The following is a 22,894-nucleotide window of genomic DNA, read 5'->3' on the forward strand; positions in this document are numbered from 1 at the left end:
GGTGGATGGATCACTTGAGGTCAGGAGTTCAAGACCAGCCTGGCCAACATGGTGAAACCCTGTCTCTACTAAAAATACAAAAATTAGCCAGGCATAATGGTGCACGCCTGTAATTCCAGCTACTCGGGAGGCTGAGGCACAAGAATTGCTTGAACCTGGGAGGTGGAGGCTGCAGTGAGCCGAGATCGTGCCACTGCACTCTAGCCTGGGTGATGGAATCAGACTCTGTCTCAAAAAAATAATAACATTTTTTTTAAAAAATAAAAAAGGTAATTCTATTACATATGAGGAATGGAACAGCGACTGAGTGACAGAGACTTGTCCTCAACAGGCCACAAAGTTATTCTTGTCACCGAAAAACAAAAACAAAAACAAAAAACTGTAATTTGAAATATGCAGCCACCAAAAATACTAATAGGAGAAGAAAATAGAAGAGAAAAGCTGAATGAACTGTTTCTGGCCCATCTGGATCCTCCGGTGCCAAATAAGACTGCTTTCTGCGGGAGAAATGGCCCAATGGTGCTAGAAAGATGCTCTCCGTGCACTGAGTGACTGTCTAGGCTTCGGGGAACCAGAAGGCAGTTAACAGTAATGTGGAAAATAAAAAAGGGAAATCGCTATCTGGGTTTTGGCAAATTCTAGGTGGTCATCCTGAAACCTGGAACTAACCCCCACTATTTCTCAAGCAGCCTCAGAGAATGACACTGAAAATGACCTGCTTCCAAATAGTCTGCCCTCTCTTTGCATGAGAAAGCGAAGAATTGAGGTAGTGATATTAGCCATGCAAAAATCATTTAAGTATATGAATTCACCTATCATTCTACCTCCCCTCCAATTCCACAGCTTATGTAAAATGATAGTAAACCACAGAATTTTTTCTGCCTTTTACATAGAACCAGGACGGATTCACGATCAGCCTAAAAGCCAAAGCAGCCTATGACTCTTGTATTACTTCAATTCTCTGTGAGTGACTTTACCTTCTCATAAAAACTCATAGTGTCTCTAGGTAGAATCTGCCTGCCTTCCCATTCTTTCTGCTATTCCTTCTTTATTTACAGCAAAGGAAAGGCAAGACATGCCAGAAAAATTAGGAAAAGTGGATTGATTACTTTGTCCAAATGTGAGTCACTCAAATGAAGACAACTGAAGATGCTGAAAAATCACCTCCACCTCGTGACATGAACTCTCTTGATAGGACTACCAAAGTCAGAACTGAATGCATCAAATGTGAGAGCAGGTTTCCGATTTTCTCAGAGAAAATAACTTCTTAAAATTATATGAGAAGTATTAACAAAGACCCTCTGGAGACAGCCCAGAAAAAGACCAATCGAAATGATTAAAAAGATGGAGAATAAATCCTGTGAGGAAAGGTTAAAGGAAGTGGAATTGTTTAGCCGGAAGAAAAGGTGAGTAAGGAGTAATTTCATAAAGCCCCTCCTATGTGGAAGAAGCAGACCAGCTCTTCTCCGTGTCCAGAGAAGACCAAATAAAAGGAAATTGGCTTAAATTAAAGGCTTAGAGATGTGAGTTTAATAGAGAGAGACATTCCTTAACTTTCAGGATGACTTTTTAGAGAAACGGACTGGGCTGCCATACATCGTGAATTAGACCGGAAATTTTCCGGAAGAGACAGCCATCTGTCCCAAAATAGTTTAATCTCTGAGATGCCAGAAAAGAATGGCCTGGAAAACTGTCTCAGCAATATGACTCTGAAGTTTGTTTATTCTCCAGAATACTTGCTTCTTTCATAGCCAGCATTAAATTCTCCTAAAAAGTTTATTTCTGAAGCCTCAGGAAAGAACAAGTCATATAACTGTAAAAATGAGGCAGGTTCTGAATTTAACACAAAAATGCTTTCACTTAAATTGCTCTTACAGCTTAATGACATGCTATGGTTTAAAAGCATGGCGGCTTCCTTGTTATTAATTTAACTTGCCCCAAGATTTTGAAGAAAGGATGTGATGGTTCTGGGAGAGAACTGATGACCTGAACGATATTATATTGTCAACCGGATCACAGTTGCTCTTGACAGTCATACAAAAGAGGGAAAGGAGCACAAGCTTAGCATACTCATCAAATGTCCTTCCGTGGGTTGGCGGCATTCACTAAAACCCTGTCATTTTTCTAAGTTAAATGAAATTCACCAGTGGCCTGTCTCTTTGGTAACTGGCATGCTTGGCCAATGAGTTAAAAACCTCCAGGAGTCTTGGATTGGTGAGAGGAGTCTACATTTCTCACTTTGGAAAGTGGGCTGTGATGAAATCTACCGATACATCATTACACGGCAACTTCAGTCTGTTTCTGGACCCCAACCCTTGCCTTGGACTTCCACTTTGTTTGATTCCAAAAGGTGCCATAAGCCCACCATGAGAAAGTGTCCCCTAGAGTTGTGCAACATGGAAGTCATGCTGGAGCCATAGAACAAACCATACAGACAAAGTTGTGTCTTTCTGGGCCTTTGACTGGTCCATATGTTTGGTGCGTAATCTGTTCTACTTTTCTAGATCTGGTTAACAGCGAAACAGTGATCCTTGAAAAATATATATGAGACCACGTCATGCCTCTGTTCAATACTTTTTAACAGCCTCCCATCCTTAATGGTGGGGCCCTTTTAATCCGGCCTATGCCTAATTCTCCAAATTCAAAACCCTTACCCCTGCTACCTGGGTACAAAATCCTGTTTTTAAACCCTACTTGCTAAATGTGTGACCTTGGTCAAATTATTTAATCTTTCTGTGCCTCAGTGTCTTTATTTGTACAATGGAGGTAACAGCACTACCTCCTTCTTGTGGTTTTTGTAACTATTCAATGAGTTGTGATATATAAAGTATTTGGAATAATTCCTGGCACACAGCAGGTACTCGGTAAGTACTATCACTACTGTAATTATTATTTTATGAGGACTGTGGTAACTACAATTGTACTCTAAGCTTATGACAACTGTAAAATGCTATCAACCTTCCCTTCCTTATCCCCCTTGTATTTATCAAACCTACTACATGCCAGGTACTTCTTTAAGTACTTTATAGACATTATTTTGGTTTCCAACTTCTTTTTAGCTTAAAGTAACGACATTAGAGTAGCATTACAAGAACACTCTTATATCATGAACACTAGCAGGCAATATTTACTGGGTGCTTATTACACGCAAGGCATTGTGCTGAGACTGGTATGTGCTTTCTCTCACTTAATCCACAGAAATCCCATGAGGCTGCTGGTAATATTATGATTAATAGCAGTATTAGTATTAATGTTACTGACTAGTAAGGAAATTGGGCTTAGAGGCATTGAGTAACTTGCCCAAGATCACCGATATGGTTTGGATCTGTGTCCCCACCTAAATCTCATGTGGAATTGTAATCCTCAGTGCCGGAGGAGGGGCCTGGCGGGAGGTGATTGGATCATGGGAGCGGAATTCCCCCTTGCTGTTCCCATGACAGTGAGTGAGTTCTCACAAGATCTGGTTGTTTAAAAGTGTGTAGCGCCTCCCCTTTCTCTCTGTTGTTCCTTCTCTAGCCATGTAACGCATGCCTGCTTCCCGTCTGCCACAACTGTAAGTTTCCTGAGGCCTTCCCAGTCATGACTCCTGTACGGCCAATTAAACCTCTTTTCTAATACATTACCCAGTCTCAGGTAGTTCTTTACAGCAATGTGAAAATGGACTAATGCAGGCACGGGAACCAAGAGGTGAAGTGAGGCTTAGAATAGCAGGTCTGTTTGACTCTATTTTGTATGCTCTCAGCTACTTCATGCCACAGGCATAAGAGGCCTTAACATTATCCACTGAAAGAGTCACACTGCAGTGGAGAAATGGATGCAGTTTTAGAAGTCCTGAAACAATTCCCTTTAGCTAACCCCAGGGCCATTCCACACAGGGCACCCTGCATCAGCAACATAAATCTATCTATCTTCACCCTTCTGCACTCTGAATAGAAATTGCCAATGGCCCAACACAGAAAGACCTGGGAGGCATGAACAAGATAGCAGGCCCCAGGAGAAAATCCTGTCCACCTCCCAAAGCCCTCACTTTTCTTGGCTGATCCTGCCACAGCAGGGTAATAAACACACTTGGAATTATCTTGACTTTAATACAACTAATGAAGTCTTTATCATTTAGTAAAAATAAATGAAAGTTTTTATTTCTATAATATTAAATTGACTCTTAAACTTTTGAAGTGAATGTGTAAAACATTTCTTTCTTTTATCCCTGCTTGGGGATTTGTAATTGCAGTTTAACTGGTGCCATTTCAAGAACAATTTTAACCTTGAATTGCAAATGTGTTGGCTGGAAGTGTATATAAATCATTTCAACTTAGTTTTTATTATAAAAGTATTACAGAGAATAATTAGTTTTTAATCTGTCGGTTCGAATCAAAGGCAAGTTGAAATCTATTCATGCCATTCGTGTGTAGCAAGAGCTCCTGTCCACAAGACTTGGGCAGGGCATCATTGTGGATGAAAGGGAGAAATGAGAGAAAACCAAAAGTAATATAATTATGAGCCATTAAAAGACTGATATGCACAACAGTTTAAGGAATGGGCATATAATGGCAATTAAACAAAACCAGAATCCATTATTAGCACAGTAAGGAAACCAAGGATACTAACTAGGAACTGGAAAAATCTCACCTAAAGTCATGGAGATTATTTTAGCTTCACCATACATTTGAGGTATGACAGGGCAGGTCCTATTTGTTGTCTCATTATTAAACAAGACAATGATAATGGAATATTAAATTCCCAGTAGCCTGGAGCATCCAAAATTTTACTTACTGAACCACAGCTGCAAACATAAAATCTAAGAACAGCTAGCTAAATGCAGGGCCATGCCCCTCCTGTGGCTACAGTCAGTTTTGCATGAAGGTGATTATAGAAAGGGCTTTATAGAAAGAAAAGGACTTAACCATAATTAACAAAGAAAGCCATCTCTCTTGGATTAATGATGGCATCTTCACCCCATCATTTAAAAACCTCCTTCATTCACATGCACTGCACGTCATGTGTTGAAATAGAAACGTTCTGAATTAAGTGACTCACCAGTTGTCGTGGCCTTGAGATAAACCTTACAGCTGTGACAGCCAGTAGCCATGTGGCTATTCCCTTAGAAATATGGCTAGCCCTACATTTGCAGCGATAATATTTTGGATACATATTCTATTAAATAAACTATACTATTAAAATTAATTTCACTTGTTTCTCTTTATATTTTTTAACATGATTACTACAACATTTTAAATGACGTGGTTTTCTTTCTACCAGACAGTCCTGCTTTAGAGGTTTGGTGATCATTTAATACCGCAACAACAATAAAAACGCCTAGTATCTCCCAAGCACTTCCTGTGATGCCAGGTCCTAGTCTAAGCATTTTATACATATTCCATCATTTAATCTTTACTGTGACTCCATGAGGTGGGGATTATTATCATCATGTTACAGATGAGAAAACCGAGGCACCAAATAGTAGAGTACTTGAGTAATTTGGCCGAAGAACAAAGTCATACATGGAACCCAGGCAGTTCGCCTCCAAAGCACACAGTCTCAACTTCCAAGAGCTGCTCTACTCTTTCTGACAGATACCTTTGGTTAAAAAAGGTCATGCAATTAAAACTTTTCTGTCTACTCCAGTTTACTGTTAGGAAAAAAAAAAAAAATCACACATCTAAAGGTAAACAAAGTAGACACAGTCACACTTATTTATTGCCTTTTTGATAGCACCCCCTACAAGCACTTAAGTAAAATTCATGCTGGGGAAAATCATAGGCAATGCCTTATTTTAACCAACAAGATGCAAATAGTCCTGGAAAGGAAGGGTTGGGTTAGTTGCCTATGGGCAAAGAACCATCATCTGAGAAGCACTATTCTAGAAGAAAACAAATCCTAGTTAACTGTACCGAAAGCTAATCATCTTCTACGACTGATCATGGACACGTTGCCTGCAGCCATCTCCATGTGTTGTCTGGCTTCTCTGACATCCCACACAAGGGCCGAGAGTGCTGCCATTTTGTTGGGGTGACCCATTTTGTTTGGGTGGCATGATTTCAGCCTGATATTTTCAGAAGATGTTTAGAGGAGCCACGTAAGCCATGCTGACTATGTGGGGAATCCCGAGTCAATGTAAGGTTCGGTTAGCAATGCTGTATTTAAATCTAGATTATCACACAAGCCAGAGGTACAAGTGCGCTGGCTGGCAAGGCTGATTTGAATGCCCAACTACAATCACAAAAGGGAACAAAAGAGGAAAGATTCGTGTTTGCCTGCATGTGCTCTGAAAGGCTTCAAAGAAATCCACATCATACAAGTCAACACTTTGTGCTAACCATTGTATTTTATGGTGAATATCCTCAAATTTTACTCGAGTGCAGGCACCCATGCTGGATGAGAGGGAAGAAAAGAGAGAATACAGAGACTGTAGAGAAGTAGAAGAACGAGGGACTAGGAATGTTTTCTTTCTGTCAGAGGCAGACATGGAATTCCTGACTACTTGGCTTTTCCGAATTGGCTGTTCGCCTTTCTGAAATGAACATTCTGTGCTAACTTCAGAAAGAATGTTGGCAGGGTCAGGGTGGGAAGGTCTGAAGCGATAATACTTGGATGGTGAATGCTTTCTTTTCCAGGGGCTGACACAGCTGTGACCTCCACAAAGCCAGCCAGCAAGGATCCAGTTTGGCCACATGAATATGAGCTGTTTTCCTCCCTTGGGAGAGAGAGAGGGACACATGAAGCAGTGTCTGATAAAAGTAAAGTATTATCTTAAGGTGGTTTGTAGCAAAGAACCTGGAAAGCAAATATGATTAATTTCTTTTCTGTTTCCCTGAAACACAATACCTAGAGAGAAGTTATATATTGGAAGGCAAACACAGATCTTACATTATTTCTTCTCTTTGAGCGTATGGGTGGCAGAGAGTGGAATAGTGAGCAGATATTTAAAAAGCACTTTCTCAGAGCCCCAGTTACAAAAATGATCAAAATGCTTCTAAAAGACAAACACTTGGCAAAACATCCAAGCCCCAAACTCTGTCTTTTGTTTCAAATCTGGAGCTGTAATGAAACCCAGCATATGTTAATAGTCTTATTTCTCTCCAGCTAATCAGCGACTCTCTGCCTCTCCTTACATGGAATTCTCCATGAAAAGTAGCCAAATCAGTATTTCTTAACTTTATTATCTCAAACCTTTCTCTCTCTTTTTTTTTTTCTGAGACAGAGTCTCACTCTGTCATCCACACTGGAGCGCAGTGGTGCGATCACAGTTCACTGCAGCCTTGACCTTCTAGACTCAAGTGATCCTCCCACCTCAGCCTCCCAAGCAGCTGGGATCACCAGACATGTGCCACCATGCCTGGATAATTTTTAATTTTTTTTTTTTGGTAGAGATGGGGGTCTTGCCATGTTGCCCAGGCTGGTCTCGAACTGCTGGGCTCAAGGGTTCTTCCTGCTTCACCCTCCCAAAGTGCTGAGATTAGAGGCACGAGCCACTGAGCCCAGTTGCAAACCTTTCAATCTTTCAAGACAAAAGTATTTATTAATTGACAAAAAAGGAGCTTGAAAAAAAAGTCCCTTCCGCCAACCCTGCATATATAAATATTTGGGCTGTAACTTTATTATTTTTTTTTTAATGAAACAATGTTGGCATCACCATTAGGAAGAAAACTCATTTCTTATTTCATTATCTCCTTAAGGCTGGCAGATCCTGTTCTGAAACCAAATCACCAGTCCTTTCTTTATTGTCAGGGTCAGATTAAAAGGAAAAAATATCTGAAAGTAAAATGATTGCCAAAACAGCAGTGAGGCCAAATAAATTTGTTCAGCCTGGCCTTACACGACCTAACTTGGTTAGGGGAGTAGTGTCTCTACTGCCCTTACCTTCTTCCAGGGAACCTGCCCCATTCACCCACTAAGAGGTAACACTGGATGTTTCAGGATGCTACCTGGCACCTCTGGTGGCTCATTCAAAGATGGACATGTGACCTAAGGCCAGCCAAGTAGTTGGTTGGTCAATGTCTATTCAGACCCACCTACTGGAATACTTGACCTAAGACCCAGAAGGTCAACTGGTACTAGAACAATCAGACTGGTGGAGGTGGTCATTTCTATGAAAGACGTCCTAAGTACCTTTCAATTTTGGACAGTCCTGGTTAATGGCTCAAATCCACTTCCTTACAAATTCTATCCATTTTTCCAGGCTCTATTTTCGGGAATAATGCAGAAGAAATTTGACACTTTCGTTAATTCAATCCATGCTGAATTTTGCACAACTAACATGTCCCTTCTAAGAATCATCCTCAACCATACATTCAGACCTCATGAGGTGATTTAAAGACCTCTCATTCCCCGGATGGTTCCCCTACCTCTGACATTGCCTCAATCCTATCTCCAATTCATCAGTTCCTACCCACATTTACTGCTCAGCCTAAATCATGCCTTCCCATGAAATGTGCCCAGGCCACACTGAGAAGGAAGCAATACAGTATAGTGATCAGAAACATGGGTTTTGGAATCAGGCAAACCCAGGCTTAGTTTTTGGTTTCATCATTCATTAACCATGAACTTTTGGGCATGTTACCCAATCTCTCCATGCCAATATGTTCTATGTGAATACCCATCTCTCTATATTTGTGTTGCCACTGATTAAGTTGACATGTGTAAAGTGCTGAGTAAAGCGCATAGCACACAGAAAGAACTCAATCAATGGTATGTTTTATTTCATTTCTCCATGTCCACAAATCTCTTTCTTTTCTGAACTGTGGGTAGGCTTAGTGGTCAGAGCATGATCTTTGGAATCAGACACCATGGCACGGTTACCAGTTGTGTGATTGTGGGCAAGTAACCTTTTGTGTGGCTTGATCTCCTCTATAAAATGGGGTGTGCACAGCACATTCCTCGTTAAGACTGCGGAATGGGGGTACCAATAGCATCTACCTCATGAGTGTGTTGTTCATGAAGATGAAATGGGTCAACATTTATAAAGAGCTTAGAAGAGTTTCTGGCACAAAAGGTCATCATCATCAAGGATAGCTATTATTACCTCCTCAAGATTGAATACTTAAACAATACTCAGATTTCCTGCCTGCAATTCTCTTTAGTGAGTTAATTTCATTTGTGACTAAGAAACCACGTTCCATAGCTTGCAGTTCTTGGGTTCAGAAACATGTTTGTGGGAAAGACTGCAGGAATCAATGACGTGCACAAGATCAAGAACAAATTTCTTACTGGTATACTCTAGCCATGCTGGACTGTTAAGTCAATACAAAACAAGTAAACACAGAAGCCCCACTTGAGGCAGAATATCTACCTGATGGTAAGAGATGGGGACGGGTCTCCGGAAGACTATCCACTCCACTATTTCGCTACACGGTGGTGTGGTCAAGGAACCTGTGTACCGATAATAGCTGCCCAGGGATGCAGGCAGGAGGTCCCGGAGGACAAAAGGATCCAGAAAGGTCTCCTTCTCTGTTAGGGGAAAAGGGAAAAGAAAAGCACAATGGTAAGTCATGCCATTCCGCGCCGCAGACAGTCAACACCCTCGGCATGCTGGTGCCACATCACAAGCCTTATGTTTGTTTATATCCTGAGAAGCACTAGCATTTGGTGGTGGGAGAGCCTCAGTAAACAAAGCAGCATTTCCCAGGGTGTGTTCTGAGGACACCAGCACCACAGTATATTTCAGTAAAAAACAGGTTCCATGATGAACACGGTTGGGCCACATTAAAGTCCCTCCCCCTTCCCCAGGAAATAGACAAAACACTCTAGCATACTAAAATCTCTGAGAAGTCTTGCAGAAAAGAAATGGGCTTGACTTTGTTTAACCCACCCCTTCCCAATCTTGTTTCATCATAGAATTATCTATGAACAGATATCCAATTATCTATGAACAGATAGATAATCAGTGCAACAAACTTTGGGACACATAGAGAGACTCATTATGAAAAGAAAACTGTAAGCCACCAGTCATGTGCAATTCCAAAGCTGGCTACATTTCATTATGGTTTCACCCAAGTCGTCTCCAAATCAAAGTGAAGTCCAACCAAGGCACAACTAGAAACTTAAAAAGAATGGCCCCAGGAACCAGCATTCTTTTTACAAACATGGAGGTGTCTTCCCTTAAACAGAAGAAATGACATTTAAGTTCAGATCCAACAATGAAAATATGATTACTCTATGAGGAAAGCAAGGCATGTAATGGGTTAGTGTCTGCTCAAGGTCACACAGCTCCTAAGAAGCAAGGCCAGGATGTGAATCCAGATGTCTTGACACCAGAGACACCACACACCTCTGACTTAGCGGAAGAAGGCACTGAGGTTAGCTATGTGAAAATGCAAGGGTGGGGGCAAACAAGGTGAAGAAAACCATTGTAAGCAGTAGAAACAGCATGAGCAAAGGCTCCGGGACAGGAAGGAACAGTGTCGCAGAGAAGATGAGGAAAATGTCTTGTAATTCTCCCAAGCACACCCAGGAAACTATCTAGCTTCTTTCATGAGTCAGAGAAGGTTCTAGTCTCTACATACATCTCCAGACATCTAGTCTTGAATTTACATCTGGGATTCTCTCCTCTTCCCTGTTAGAGATGCAGTAAGACTACTGGAGTTCTGCTCATGAGGTCCCTTAGCTCCTTCATGGCTTCCACCATGGGCCCTGGGAACAGGGTTCCAGGTGACCTCATAGACACACCTGTGCCTACAGGAATATTATTCCCAAGCCTCATACCTCCCCTCCTTCCTTCCTCTTCTCATTTTTATGCACAACAACTAGTGCAGGCATTTGGGCAACTGTGCATCCCCAGACGCGAGAAGTCTGTGTAACTAGGGCATAATGCAAAAACCCAACAGAAATCAACTATATTATAATTAAAATTGCAATTTCCTTTTGGAAAAGATTAGTTGAAGAAGACTTAACATTGATTTAGCTTTGCCTATATGCCAGGCACTATTCTGAGTATTTACATGTTGCAAGCACTTAAACAGCACTTACTATATGCAACAGGCCCTGTTCTAACAGCTTTATAAGGATACATTTATTTAATGCTTAAAATAACTCCAAGAAGTTAGTCCTATTATCATCCCCAGTTTGCAGAGGCGGGATGCAGAAACAGGTAGCTGGGTTTAGAATCCAGGATTTTATTACTCACATCACTATGTTCTCTTAGTTCACAACTCTATGAAGTATGTGCTTTCTAATACTTGTTTTACAGGTGTGGAAATCAAGGCACAGAGAGGTTAAATAACCAACCCCAAGCACTAGTGAACAGCGAAGTAACAGCAGTTATTCGTGAGGCTCAGAAACCTTGGCTGATTCTCAGAGAGGTGTTCAATTCGTCTTTTTCTAAAAGAAAAATTTAGTATTAACCAATAAATGCGAAACTCTTCAAATCATAGGGTTCTATAATCAAAATTACAAAAACAATTTCTGTTGTACAAAAGGCTAGAAATAACGGAATTGCCCCTCCGCCCACTGGCAAGTCTGGGCTTTAATTTAAACCTGGTTACCAGCAGCCTAATGACAGGGGAAATCTCTGCAAGCATGCTTGGCGAGGACTGGTTTGGCCAGGAGGAGAAAATATTTTGGCCTTTGCTTGCTGCCTCTGAGCTTCCTGGGCTGTGTAAACAGTCAACACAAAGCCCCAAGTGATAGAAGGGTGGGTAGGGCTTGGCACCACCAACTGCAAAACTGCCACCTTCATGTCTCCCTCATGTTGTAGGTGAACCTGGGGTCACACCGCTGCACACCAACCTGCCTTAGGATCAAGGAATCCAGGCCGAATGGCTACAGAATCAGAAGAGCTTTCCCCTCGGGGCCCAATCCAACATTAGGGTTGCAGTTAAGCATGCGGAATGCTGACAGGAAGTGACAAGACAACCCCGGCAAATCCCTGGCAGTCAAGTCCCCATCTAAACACACTCTAGGGAGAGGCCACGGCTTTAAAGAGCATCAAAAGTTAAAGCAAAAGCACCTGCCACACCAACAGGAGGAGATTAGATTTCAAAGGGGGAACACTGGACAGGGCCGGGCTCTTGTGTAAGTTCTCCGATGGGCTGATGGATTGAGCAGGCATGATGGAAAGTGCGTGTGACCCCTGCTGCAAACTCCAAAGGGCCTCTCTGTTCTTGACCAACAACAGGGCTTCAGAGGCAAGTTCTGGCTTTCGTTGATCAGCACGTGCAGTCAGATCGGTGGCGAGGTGGGTAGACTTGGTACAAGGGACAGGGGAGGAGGGCCTGGCTTCACTGCTTATTCATTCCACCACTGTTGCTGCCCTTGAATCTTAGGACTGTGTGATCTGGAAGGGACTTGGACAGTTCAGCAGCTTAGTTCAGTGGCTTTGGAGGCCAAAGAATGGTCTCTTCAAACAAAATCTTGCCCAAGAGCCCAGCAACTCAAATAGTTAAGTCAGCTCTGGTGGCTGAAGCTGAGTAGGGGACCCAGGGACACTTGGAAAACCATCTATTTAGTCCATTTCTTTGACTTTAGGGCTGGCTAAATAGAAGACCAGGGTGAAGTAACAGACACAAGGTCAAAAACGTGAAGAATACAGAGACTCACATGGGATTCTTTATTCAGGGAATCTGAAACAGTATGCCTGGAGAGCAGGAAACATCACTCAGTGCTGAAAACTGAGATCTAACCACTGCCTGCATCAGCACCCCCAGCACTTGTGCATTTCTTCAAGGGTGGCTGAGGAGAGCAGATTTTCAGCCTGCCCAGGTTCAAATCCCAACTCCGCTGTCAGCTGTGTGAGCTTAGGCAAGTTATGAAACCTTCTTAGGCTATAGTAGTGAAGATTATAAATAAGTCAATACAAGAAAGGGGTTCAGAAAGAGCTCGAAACACAGTAAACATTGCATACGTGATACATATTATTCTTACTCTAATTGTTACTACTTTTACTATTATTATTCCTCTAAGCTACCAATGTTTTGTCATTTGCTTTCTTTAATGCTTTGTGCATATCTATTTTTTTTTTAAACTGGATTACTGCTTGTGCCCTTAAAGGCATACCATGTTAGATACATTGTCCATCAGCATGAGCAGTCTAGCATGGGCTTTGAATTAACTGATATTTGATGGCTGTGTGACCTTAGGCGAAGGCCTTAACCTCTCTGAGCTACTTCCATCATCTGTAAAATGGGAATAATGAGAATATTTACTCTCAGGGTTGCTGTGACAATTAAGCAAGTTAACAGACAAAAGGGGCTTGGCATAGTTCCTGGCGCACTGTAAGCCCAGATTTAACAAGGCAAGCATGTGGCTGAGCACAAGCCCAGCAGAGGTACAGGCTGCCTCATTTTGGGTTTTAAGCTAGGAATGAGCAACAGTTTTCAGTAAAGTACTGAAGAGTAAATATTTTAGGTTTTGCAGGCCAAGAGGTGAATTTGAAGATGTTATGTAAGTACTTAAATAATAAGCAAACTTTCACAACCTTATTAACTGTATTTGAAATGTGATTAATAACTGAGAACAATTTTCAAAATATATGTCTACCTAATGAGAATAATATGATTCCTTTTTAGGGGAATAACATTTCACTTAAGTAGGGATTGAATGTAAAAACCATTCTTAGCTCAGGGGCCATACAAAAATAGAGAGTAGAATGGATTCGGCCTTCGGTCGTATTCTGCCTGCCCCTATTTTAACACAAGCGTTGGGGGTGGGAAAAGATTCCCAAATATCAGAAAGTCATCTTGATACCCATAGCCTGACTTGTGGGGTGGGGGGAATTATGCTATATGTTCAGGTGCCCCCATTACTAAATGACAGTGCATTACAGAATTAACACGAACAATACATTACAGAATTCACTCTTTTCTCCCTGTCTCAGTTCAAGTTGAACATCAGTTTGCAGCCATCTTTCTGAAAATTTCATTGCCTGCTCAGTCCCACAGACAATGCTCTACTGATAAATGGGGTGCTCGCAATGCTTAAGTACAAATTAGAATCAATTTTAGAAATGGTAGCTCTATATTTCTAGTACTGTCCACCGATGCCAGCTTAAGCCATAGGGGCTCAACTGGCCAGACTCAAGACGTGGTTCCTGAGTATAGCCACTGGGAAGAAGAAATAAAGCACTTTTCAGCTGAAAACGTAAACTCTTCTATTTATGAAATCTCTTTTTTTCTTTGTATAAATTAGAGACAGATTCTCACTCTGTTGACTAGGCTGTGGTGGTACTGCAGCGTTGAACTCCTGGGCTCAAGCAGTCCTCCCCTCTCAGCTTCCTGAGTAGCTAGGACTACAGGCTTGTACCACCATGCCTGCCTAATTAAAACAAAACAAAACAAAACAAAACAAAACAAAAAACTAGTAGACATGAGGTTCTTGGGCTGTATTGCCCAAGCTGGTTTCAAACTTCTGGCCTCAAGCAATCCTCCTGCCCCAGCCTCCCAAAGTGCTGAAATTACAGCTGTGAGCCTATATGCCTGGCTAATAAAATCTTAATACATGTAGATATCATAAAATGGGCAGAAGTGCTAGAGCTAGGTCCCCTGGATATGAATCCTAACCAGTCTACTTAAAGGTTTGACTTGAGAAGAGTTATTTAACCTTTGTGTAACTGTTTCCTCATCTGTAAAATGGGATAATAACACTGACATTATAAGGAGGTTCTCAGTATGAATCAAATGAGTTAACATCAGGTGAGGGCTTAGGGGAGCGCTCGACACAGTAAGCATGCGTAAGTGCTTGTTAAATAAGTCTTGTTATAAAAGGGCAGTGTGATTCTATGCCCATCCTGATCAGTGCATTCTGCCTCCAACTTTTATCATAATTAGTCATTTGAATTCAAAACATTCATGTCCCAGCCACTTACTAGTTGAGAAAAATATTTGAAAAACTATTTATACCACCATTCATTCCATTATACCCTAATAGGCAGGTACTGTGCATTACTAGATAAAAGAATGGAAAAGAAATGAATCTTGTATTCCACTTTCAAGGATCCCGGGTGCTATATGCAGACAGTATTATATTTTAATAATTAATTGTTCATCCAAGAAAAAGATGAGGAACAGGGATGCTAAATTCAAAGTTATTCAAATTGCAAAAATGAATAATGTATGACTTTTATATTAAATACACACTGTATTAAGTAGTCTACATTTCACCCAACCCTTTCTTTCATTTTTAAGTATTTTGAATGACAATATGAATAATCAGTTAGGGGAGGTTTATTTGGAAAAAGAAATAACCGTATTTGAATGCAAAAGGTTTATAGCTGAAGATGATTAAATTTTTCTTATCAATTAGGAAATTCTGTATGAGGGCTTTAAAGTCATGGTCAACCATTAAGCCCAGTGCGGCCCAGTTATCCTTGCAGTTTCCTTTCAACATTAAATTATATCTGGCTGATTCTGTTCAATTTCTTATTTCTGATAGCAGTGCCAGGAGGCAATTTTTAATTAAAGAAAATTTAAAAGATTCAAACATGTATAATTGGATTAAAAATGTGATCATTAAAACATTAGATGATAATCAGCTGATTGATTGCATTTCTTGGTGTGTTAATAGCCTAATAGTTTCAATGCTTTGGTTATATAGGAAAAAAAGAAAGCTCTTTATAAAATATGATGAACAATTAATGTATAGAAGAGACCTGTGCAGTCATCGGGAACTGTGGAAATGCACTGAACACCCACTCACACACACCCCAATAAACAATGTATTACACTGGAAGATTGGAAGGTATTTGGACAGGATGTGGTAGTTTCTAGGGGGAGAAAACCTGAAGCATTCCCTAAACAAAGGACCAATTAATATTAGGAAAGTGTATGAAAGCCCAAGCTTCTGTTTTTAGCCCAATGATTATTTGGTTTCTTCAGGGTTCCCACAACATTTTTTTTTTTTTTAGAGGAAAAGCAATTAACTTTTCCTTAAATGCCTAAGATCACTGGGGCAGTGCTAGCCTCTGCTTGGTGTTATGTAAGGAGGGAAGGAAGGAGTGGATAGTGGAAAGAACTGGGCATTAAGTCATTAGAAATGAAAGATGATTTATGACAGTGCCACTCAAACGTCAATGTGCATGCAAATCATCTGCGAAGCTTGTTAAAATGCAGATTCTGATCCAGTAGATCTGGGGTGAGAGCTGAGATTCTATATTTTTAATAAAACATGCTGCTGGTCTCAGGACCACACCTGACTAGCCACTTTCTACAAGGACTGTATCAAAGGGTTCCTACATCCTGTGCAGACTTGTTCACTTCTACTTTCTGATTTTTAGGTATAGCCACACTGGCCTCCTTGCTGTCCCATGAGCGCACTGCTCCAGGGCCTTTGCACGGGCTTTTCACTCTGTCCAGAACAGTTCTTCATTACTCCATTCATGGCTGGTTTTGGACCAAATATTCTGCAGCTGTTAGCAACTTCGTCATATTTGAATCACCATTTCTAAATGAGGTCTACCCTGACCTCTGTTTTGCAGATAGCAATTTCAAGGGCAGGATCACTGAGAAGGAAACATTTGATTGAAAGCCTGAAGGCTGTGAGGAAGTGAGCGACGTGGCTACATGGGGAGAAGAACACTCCGGGAAGGAAGAAAAGTCAGTGCAGAGGGACTCCGCCTGGTTTATAAAGAAACGGTTGGAGTGAAGTAAGCAGGAGGGAAAACAGAAGGAAAAGATCAACAGTCCAAAACTTCCCAGGTTTGAGGAGGAAACAATCAGCTGTTGGGTAAGTACAATTGATAATTACATTCAAAATTGAGAAGAGGTGACACAACTGAGTAAAACACCAGACATGGAATCAGCAGCTCTGGGTTAAGTCTAGACCGGCCATGAATGTAGTGTGTAACCTGGGAGGAGTTGTAGGTGTGACAGGAGGGCCTCCCAAACACAGGGGTGAGAAACGGCAAGTTGGGAGGAAATAAAGAGGCTGAGGGTGAGAATCCAGAAGGCAGCAGGGAGGTGAGAAGGTATTAGATTAGAACAAAGACGGCCGGGTGCAGTGGCTCATGCCTATATTCCCAGTACTTTGGGGGAGACTGAGGTGGGTGGGTCACCTGAGGTCAGGAGTTTCAGACCACCCTGGCCAACATGGCAAACTCCATCTAAAGATACAAAAATTAGCCAGGTATGGTGGCGTGCTCCTGTAGTCCCAGCTAGTCGGGAGGCTGGGGCAGGAAAATCGCTAGAACAGGGAGGGCGGAGGTTGCGGTGAGCCAAGATCGCACCGTTGCACCCCACCTTGGGCGACAGAGTGAGACTCTGCCTCCAAAAAAAAAAAAAAAAAAGATGATAGCAGAGGCCTCCCTAGGGGGAGCCCAGAGGGAGTTAATTTTATGATCCAAATACAAGCAAAAATACTTGCTCTCTATAGCGGGGTGTTGATTATCAAAGCATGTCATCGTTCTGTCATCAATAAGGAGGATGAAATGGGAATGACAGTGTGGGAATGGGGCTGTCCTGTTTGCAAAGCAGGGCCATCTGCAAGGCTTCACATAAATGATTTCAAGGAACAGGCACAAGACTGAAGTTATGATTAGGTGATGGGGAAATCGAGGTCTCAAAGACACTAGTTTTTCATCTTATACATGAGAGGAAAACAAGGTTTACAAGGAAAGAGGCTGGACCACAGCCGCACCGTGTGTGACATGGGAAGGGTATCTGGATCTCCCCACGTCCATCTTTCTACCACCCTCATTCTGGATCCCTGGGCTCTGGGGTCCTCATCTGTAGGATCAGGTGAGGAAATCTCACTGAAGACTAGGCAACTCTTTTAGCTTTTTATTTTATTTTTTGTGGAGACGGAGTCTTGCTCTGTCACCCAGGCTGGAGCGCAGTGGCATGACCTCAGCTCACTGCCACCTCCACCTTCTGAGTTCAAGTGATTGTGTGCCTCAGCCTCCTGAGTAGCTGGGACTACAGGCGAGCCACCACGCCTGGCTAATTTTTTGTATTTTTAGCAGAGACAGGGTTTCACCATGTTGCCCAGGCTGGTCTCAAACTCCTGAGTCAGCTCAGGCAATCTGTCTGCCTCGGCCTCCCAAAGTGCTAGGATTACAGGCGTGGGTCTCCACACCCAGCCTCTTTTAGTTTTTTAAATGTAAAACTAATCCTGACACTGCCCAGCTTAAACTTTTCCAGTGGCTTCTTGCTTCATTTCGAATAAAATCCAAACTCCTTATGGTGGCCATGGGGCCCCACATGACCTGTCTACCTCTGCAGCCTGTATTTTCCTCTCTCTCCCTTGCTGACCACCTACCTGCCTCCTCACCTTGCTGTTCCCTCTGCCTGGAATGCTTCCCCTCCCACCACCCTCCATAGAGATGATTCCTTTTCATCCTTCATGTCTGGGCTCAAATGCCACTGCCTGAGCCCCCCCATCTCAGTATGTTTTCTCTGTTATTTATTTATTTATTTTATTTATTTTTGAGACGGAGTCTCGTTCTGTCACCCAGGCTGGAGTACAGTGGCACAATCTCGGCTCACTGCAACCTCTGCCTCCCGGGTTGAGGCGATTCTCCTGCCTCAGCCTCCCGAGTAGCTGAGACTACAGGCGTGCGCCACCACGCCTGGCTAATTTTTTTGTGTTTTTAGTAGAGACGGGGTTTCACCATGTTAGTCAGGCTGGTCTTGAACTCCTGACCGCAGGCAATCTGCCCGCCTCAGCCTCCCAAAGTGTTAGGATTACAGGTATGAGCCACCACGCCCAGCCTGCTATTAACTTTCTGCATCACACCTTCATTTCCTTTCCAGCATTCCTTTGTTTACTGTCTCCTGCAACAGCTTGATTATTCCACGAGAGCAAAGACCTTGCCTGTACATATATCCAACAGCTAAAACACTTCCCCAGAACACAGTAGGTGCCTAATAATTATGTGAAAAGAGAATGAAGAAACAAACAAGCACAGTAGCAGTTGATATATTTTAAATAACCAATAAGTCCTAGATACTGTCTTCCTCATCTCTAAGTCATCTTCAATCGTAAGATGCATCATTATTCCAATACCACTAGTAAAGGTTACATGTTGCTAATTAAACAATGATTTGATATGAACTCAAAGATGCATCCCAATTTGAGAGTTGTTAAAATATGAAGACATGAGAGTCGCAGAACTGATTGACTAAGATACTGACATTATTCAGTAGGACTCACAACAAAGGGCCCCATCAACTTTCTGAGTCTAGTAGAAGCCAGGTCCAGAGCTTGTTGTTTTATGTGACCACAGTAAAGGTGCGCATAGGGCCAGGTAGCAGCAGCATTGACTCTCATCTGTTTACACTAACTGGGTTCTCTAGCCTCAGTTTACCCTTCACTGACCTGCAACCCAAGACTCCATTCCACGCTGTGGAATTTGCCTCAGTTTGCCTCCTTTTCCCAGTTCACACTTATGGTTCAGAAACTGGGTGCCAGGCCCTGGTGTGGCCTTTCTCTAAGTGAAGCTTCATAATCCTGTGAAGTAGGAATCAACATCCTAGTGAGGGCTGAGAACTCACCCAAGGTCACAGGTTGTTAACACCTGGGTCTCAATCTGTGTGATTGGCTAACATGGTCTCTTTGACAGGTTGTAGGCTCTGTTACAGCAAGATCATGCCTCCTGGCCTTATCCCCAGCACCCAATGCAGCACTTCATAAAGTAGGTCCTTTATACATGGCGAAAAGAAATTGACCAAACTAAGTCACGACGTATCTCCAAGTCAAAAGTGGGCAAACTACGGTACACGGGCCAAATCTGGCCTAGTGTCTACTTTTGTAAATGAAGTTCTGTTGGTACATAGTGTGCTCATTTGCTTATGCATTGTCTACGGCTGCTTTCAGGCTACCACTGCAGAGCTGAGTAGTTACAACAGAGAATATATGGCTGACGAAGCTTAAAATACTTGCTATCAGTCCCCTTACAGAGAAATTTTGCCGACCCCTGAACTCCTATATGAGGGCAGGGTATTTTTTTTAAAAAGCAACAGGCAATACATGTGAGCACGAACAGGGTCAACTCCATGCAGTGGTGGAGGTGTGGAATTTACTTTTGCCTGTGAAACTCTCCATCAGCAGGCAGAGGATTAAATGCATGCCTCATGGCCTTCCCTACAGGCACAGTCCAGCGAAAATCCCAGGGGCCTATACTATGGCATGAATAATTAGTGCTGTGGGGTCTGAAGCAGGTGGCCTGGGAGGGAGAGAGCCCACCTTATTAATCAGATCCCTATCTTCAAGCACCCGAAGAAGAGCAATCCAAGGTCATGAAACAGCCACCTCACTGGGTTCAAAGACATCTAGCCTCCTCCAACTTTATTAGAGGTTTCAGTTGACCAAGGGCAGCATTTTGATTTACGGGTTGATGTTTAAATAAAATGTATGTTGACCTTAATATTTCCAAAGAGAAAGCACATAAAGATTGCAGTCTTGTCAACAATTAAGGAAATGAACATGACATTTAAATTATATAGAGTCATATGGTGACAAAAACCCAATATTATCATTGAACAGTTTCATTGATTGCCTTTCTCCCCTACAGGGTTCTGGTGGCCGTAACTGACACGACGTGTACATTCTTTTAGTTTCCTTTTGATGCTCAGTCAATGACCTAATTCACAAAGGAAAACCACGATATACAAGAGTTAAGTGCTTTTGACAATAATCAGAAAGTTAGTCAATGCTGGGACTTAGAAGCTGGCCCAGCAGAGCAGAAAGAAATGTGATTCAGAGTTTAACACAACTGGGTTCAAATCACTATTCCATTGCATGGCCAGGATACAGTCGCTCGTCTCTCTAAAACCTCACTTTACCTATTTATAAAATGGGATTAAGAATTCTTACCTCACTGTGGTGCCACTGGGATTCAGTAAGATTGTATTTATAGAATGTCCAGGTAGGGTTAGGTACACAGACAGAGGTTAACAGTTGCAGAAGCAGAGAGGCTACTGCTTCTTCCTTTCACCCACTTCCTGGTTCTTTGTCCACTACCTTTTCCCCTGACCTCAAAAGAAATTGGCTACCCAAATCATCGTTGTCGTCATCATCATCATCTTCATCATTTTTATTTTGTGTGGCCCAACTAAACCGAGCAATATGCGTTCTATTTTACTAGCTGGGTAGTGATGGTGGCAGAACCCCGAACTCTGCAGTCATTTCCTGTCATCACGTGGTTTCCGTATTCAAGTCCACAAGTGACAACAATAATGATGATGATGGGCGGGGGGTGTGGGGGGGGGCTGGTGGCAGTGGTGACAGCTATCACTGAGTGCTTACCATATGCCAGGCATAGTTATATACAGTAAGTCACTGAATCCTCAGGATAAACCAGTAAGACTGGTATTAGTATTACCTCATGATGCAGTTGAGAAAACTGAGCCACAAAGAGGTGAAGTGATTGATTTGTTCAGGTTGTAACACAACTGGATTTCACACCCACTATGCAATAGTGTCTGTCTCTCCTACACCGAGGTAGCATACACAGAGCATGCGAGCAGGGTAAGAAAATCACACACGGTAGTCGCAAGCACTTTAGCAGGCACTTTTGCAGCAGGCAAATGGAGGTATCTTTTTAAGAGCTCTCTTTGCTCTTCACATCCCACTGAAACAAGCAGGAAAAGGGCATTTCTCTGGATTTCCATAATCCTGTTCAAATGATAAAATATTGACAAACAAGGCAGGCTGAATGAGAACTGGCCTCACATTCAAACCTAATCTAAAAGGAATCACTTTTGAAGTCTTTTTACGTCTTAACATTATTGTTAACAATACTATTACTGATAAAATAGAAGTCGCACAGCATCTCATTTCCTGGCTAAGAAAAGAAGTGGAAATAACTTACATCTATGGTGGTGGTTTTGATGCACTGAAATCCAGGAAACGGTGGAAATGGCTTAAGTGTGCCTGTTTCTAGAAGATTTTGAGATCAAACATGTTCTGATAAGCATCAGTCCTTCCTAGATCCTTAATAGACATGAGCCAATTAGCCAAGATCAGGGCACTGCATATTTATAGCACATTTCAGGAAAGTTCCATGTAATTAAATGCTGGAAACACAAACTTCAAACGGGAAACTCTGTCGCATGTTAAGATGTTCAAAACGATCAGTGAGCTACAGATAATACAGCATTGGTTTTCCCGTTCAAAAGGGAGAAAATAATTTGGAGGATTTCTTTAAGTTAAACATTAAAACAGAATCCTCATTAATTCAGTTGAAATGTGATGATATCAGCAAAATGAAAACTGAAATCTATATCTGTAAAGCCTAGCAAGTGGTAAGTAATGACCTGAGTGGGTATTTACATTGTCCCAACATAAACAAATTACTGGGTGAAGGCAACATTATTAGTAGAGCTGCTGTAATAGCTACCGTGTAGATGAGGTAGGATTGACAAACATTTTCTTTAAAGGGCCAGAGATTAAATACATAAGGCGGTGCAGGCCAGTGTGTCTGTCACGACTACTCAAGTTTGCCATTGTTGTGCAAAAGTAGCCATAGATGATATGTAAACAAATGAGTGCAGCTGTGTTCCAATGAAACTTTACAGAAACAAGCAGCGGGCTGGATTTGGTCTGCAGATTAGAGTTTGCTGATCACTGATTTGGAGGGCGCTGAACACATACCAGGCATGCCTTCTTCCCCGTGCTGTCCCTGTCTGAACGCATTTAGCAATAATACTCATGAGATAAGCACTTTCATTATCCTCACTTTACAAGGCAGAAACTCGGGGACAGAGAGGCTCAGTAATTTGTACTGGGGTCACACAGCTCCCAAGTTGGAGAGCCAGAATTTAAACCCAGGCCAGCCCGAATTCTGAAGTACTGCTCTAGAAACCTTGTTCAGTTGTGTTCCTAAGAGTCCCACTTCAAGTGAAAAACAACAAAATTCCATTTCTTTAAAAGTATTCCATAATGGAGACCTTTAATAAAGTTCATTCCGAAGGTTCAACGTGAGATTACTCTGCATGCAAGTAACATTAGTCTTTGCACCAATAAAGTC

General features: G+C 42.1%; 1 protein-coding gene across 1 annotated transcript in view; it reads right to left on the reverse strand.

Annotated features, from left to right (window-relative positions):
• PTPRG (protein tyrosine phosphatase, receptor type, G) overlaps positions 1-22,894 on the reverse strand; it is a 602,014-nt gene that overhangs the window by 127,237 nt on the left and 451,883 nt on the right. Inside the window, exon 6 of the mRNA XM_011998353.1 lies at positions 9,290-9,447. Coding sequence (XP_011853743.1) covers positions 9,290-9,447 — 158 coding nt within the window. The remainder of the gene's footprint in view (positions 1-9,289; positions 9,448-22,894) is intronic.

This window comes from Mandrillus leucophaeus, unplaced genomic scaffold (assembly GCF_000951045.1).
Source record: "Mandrillus leucophaeus isolate KB7577 unplaced genomic scaffold, Mleu.le_1.0 Scaffold57, whole genome shotgun sequence".
Taxonomy (NCBI): Eukaryota; Metazoa; Chordata; class Mammalia; order Primates; family Cercopithecidae; genus Mandrillus; species Mandrillus leucophaeus.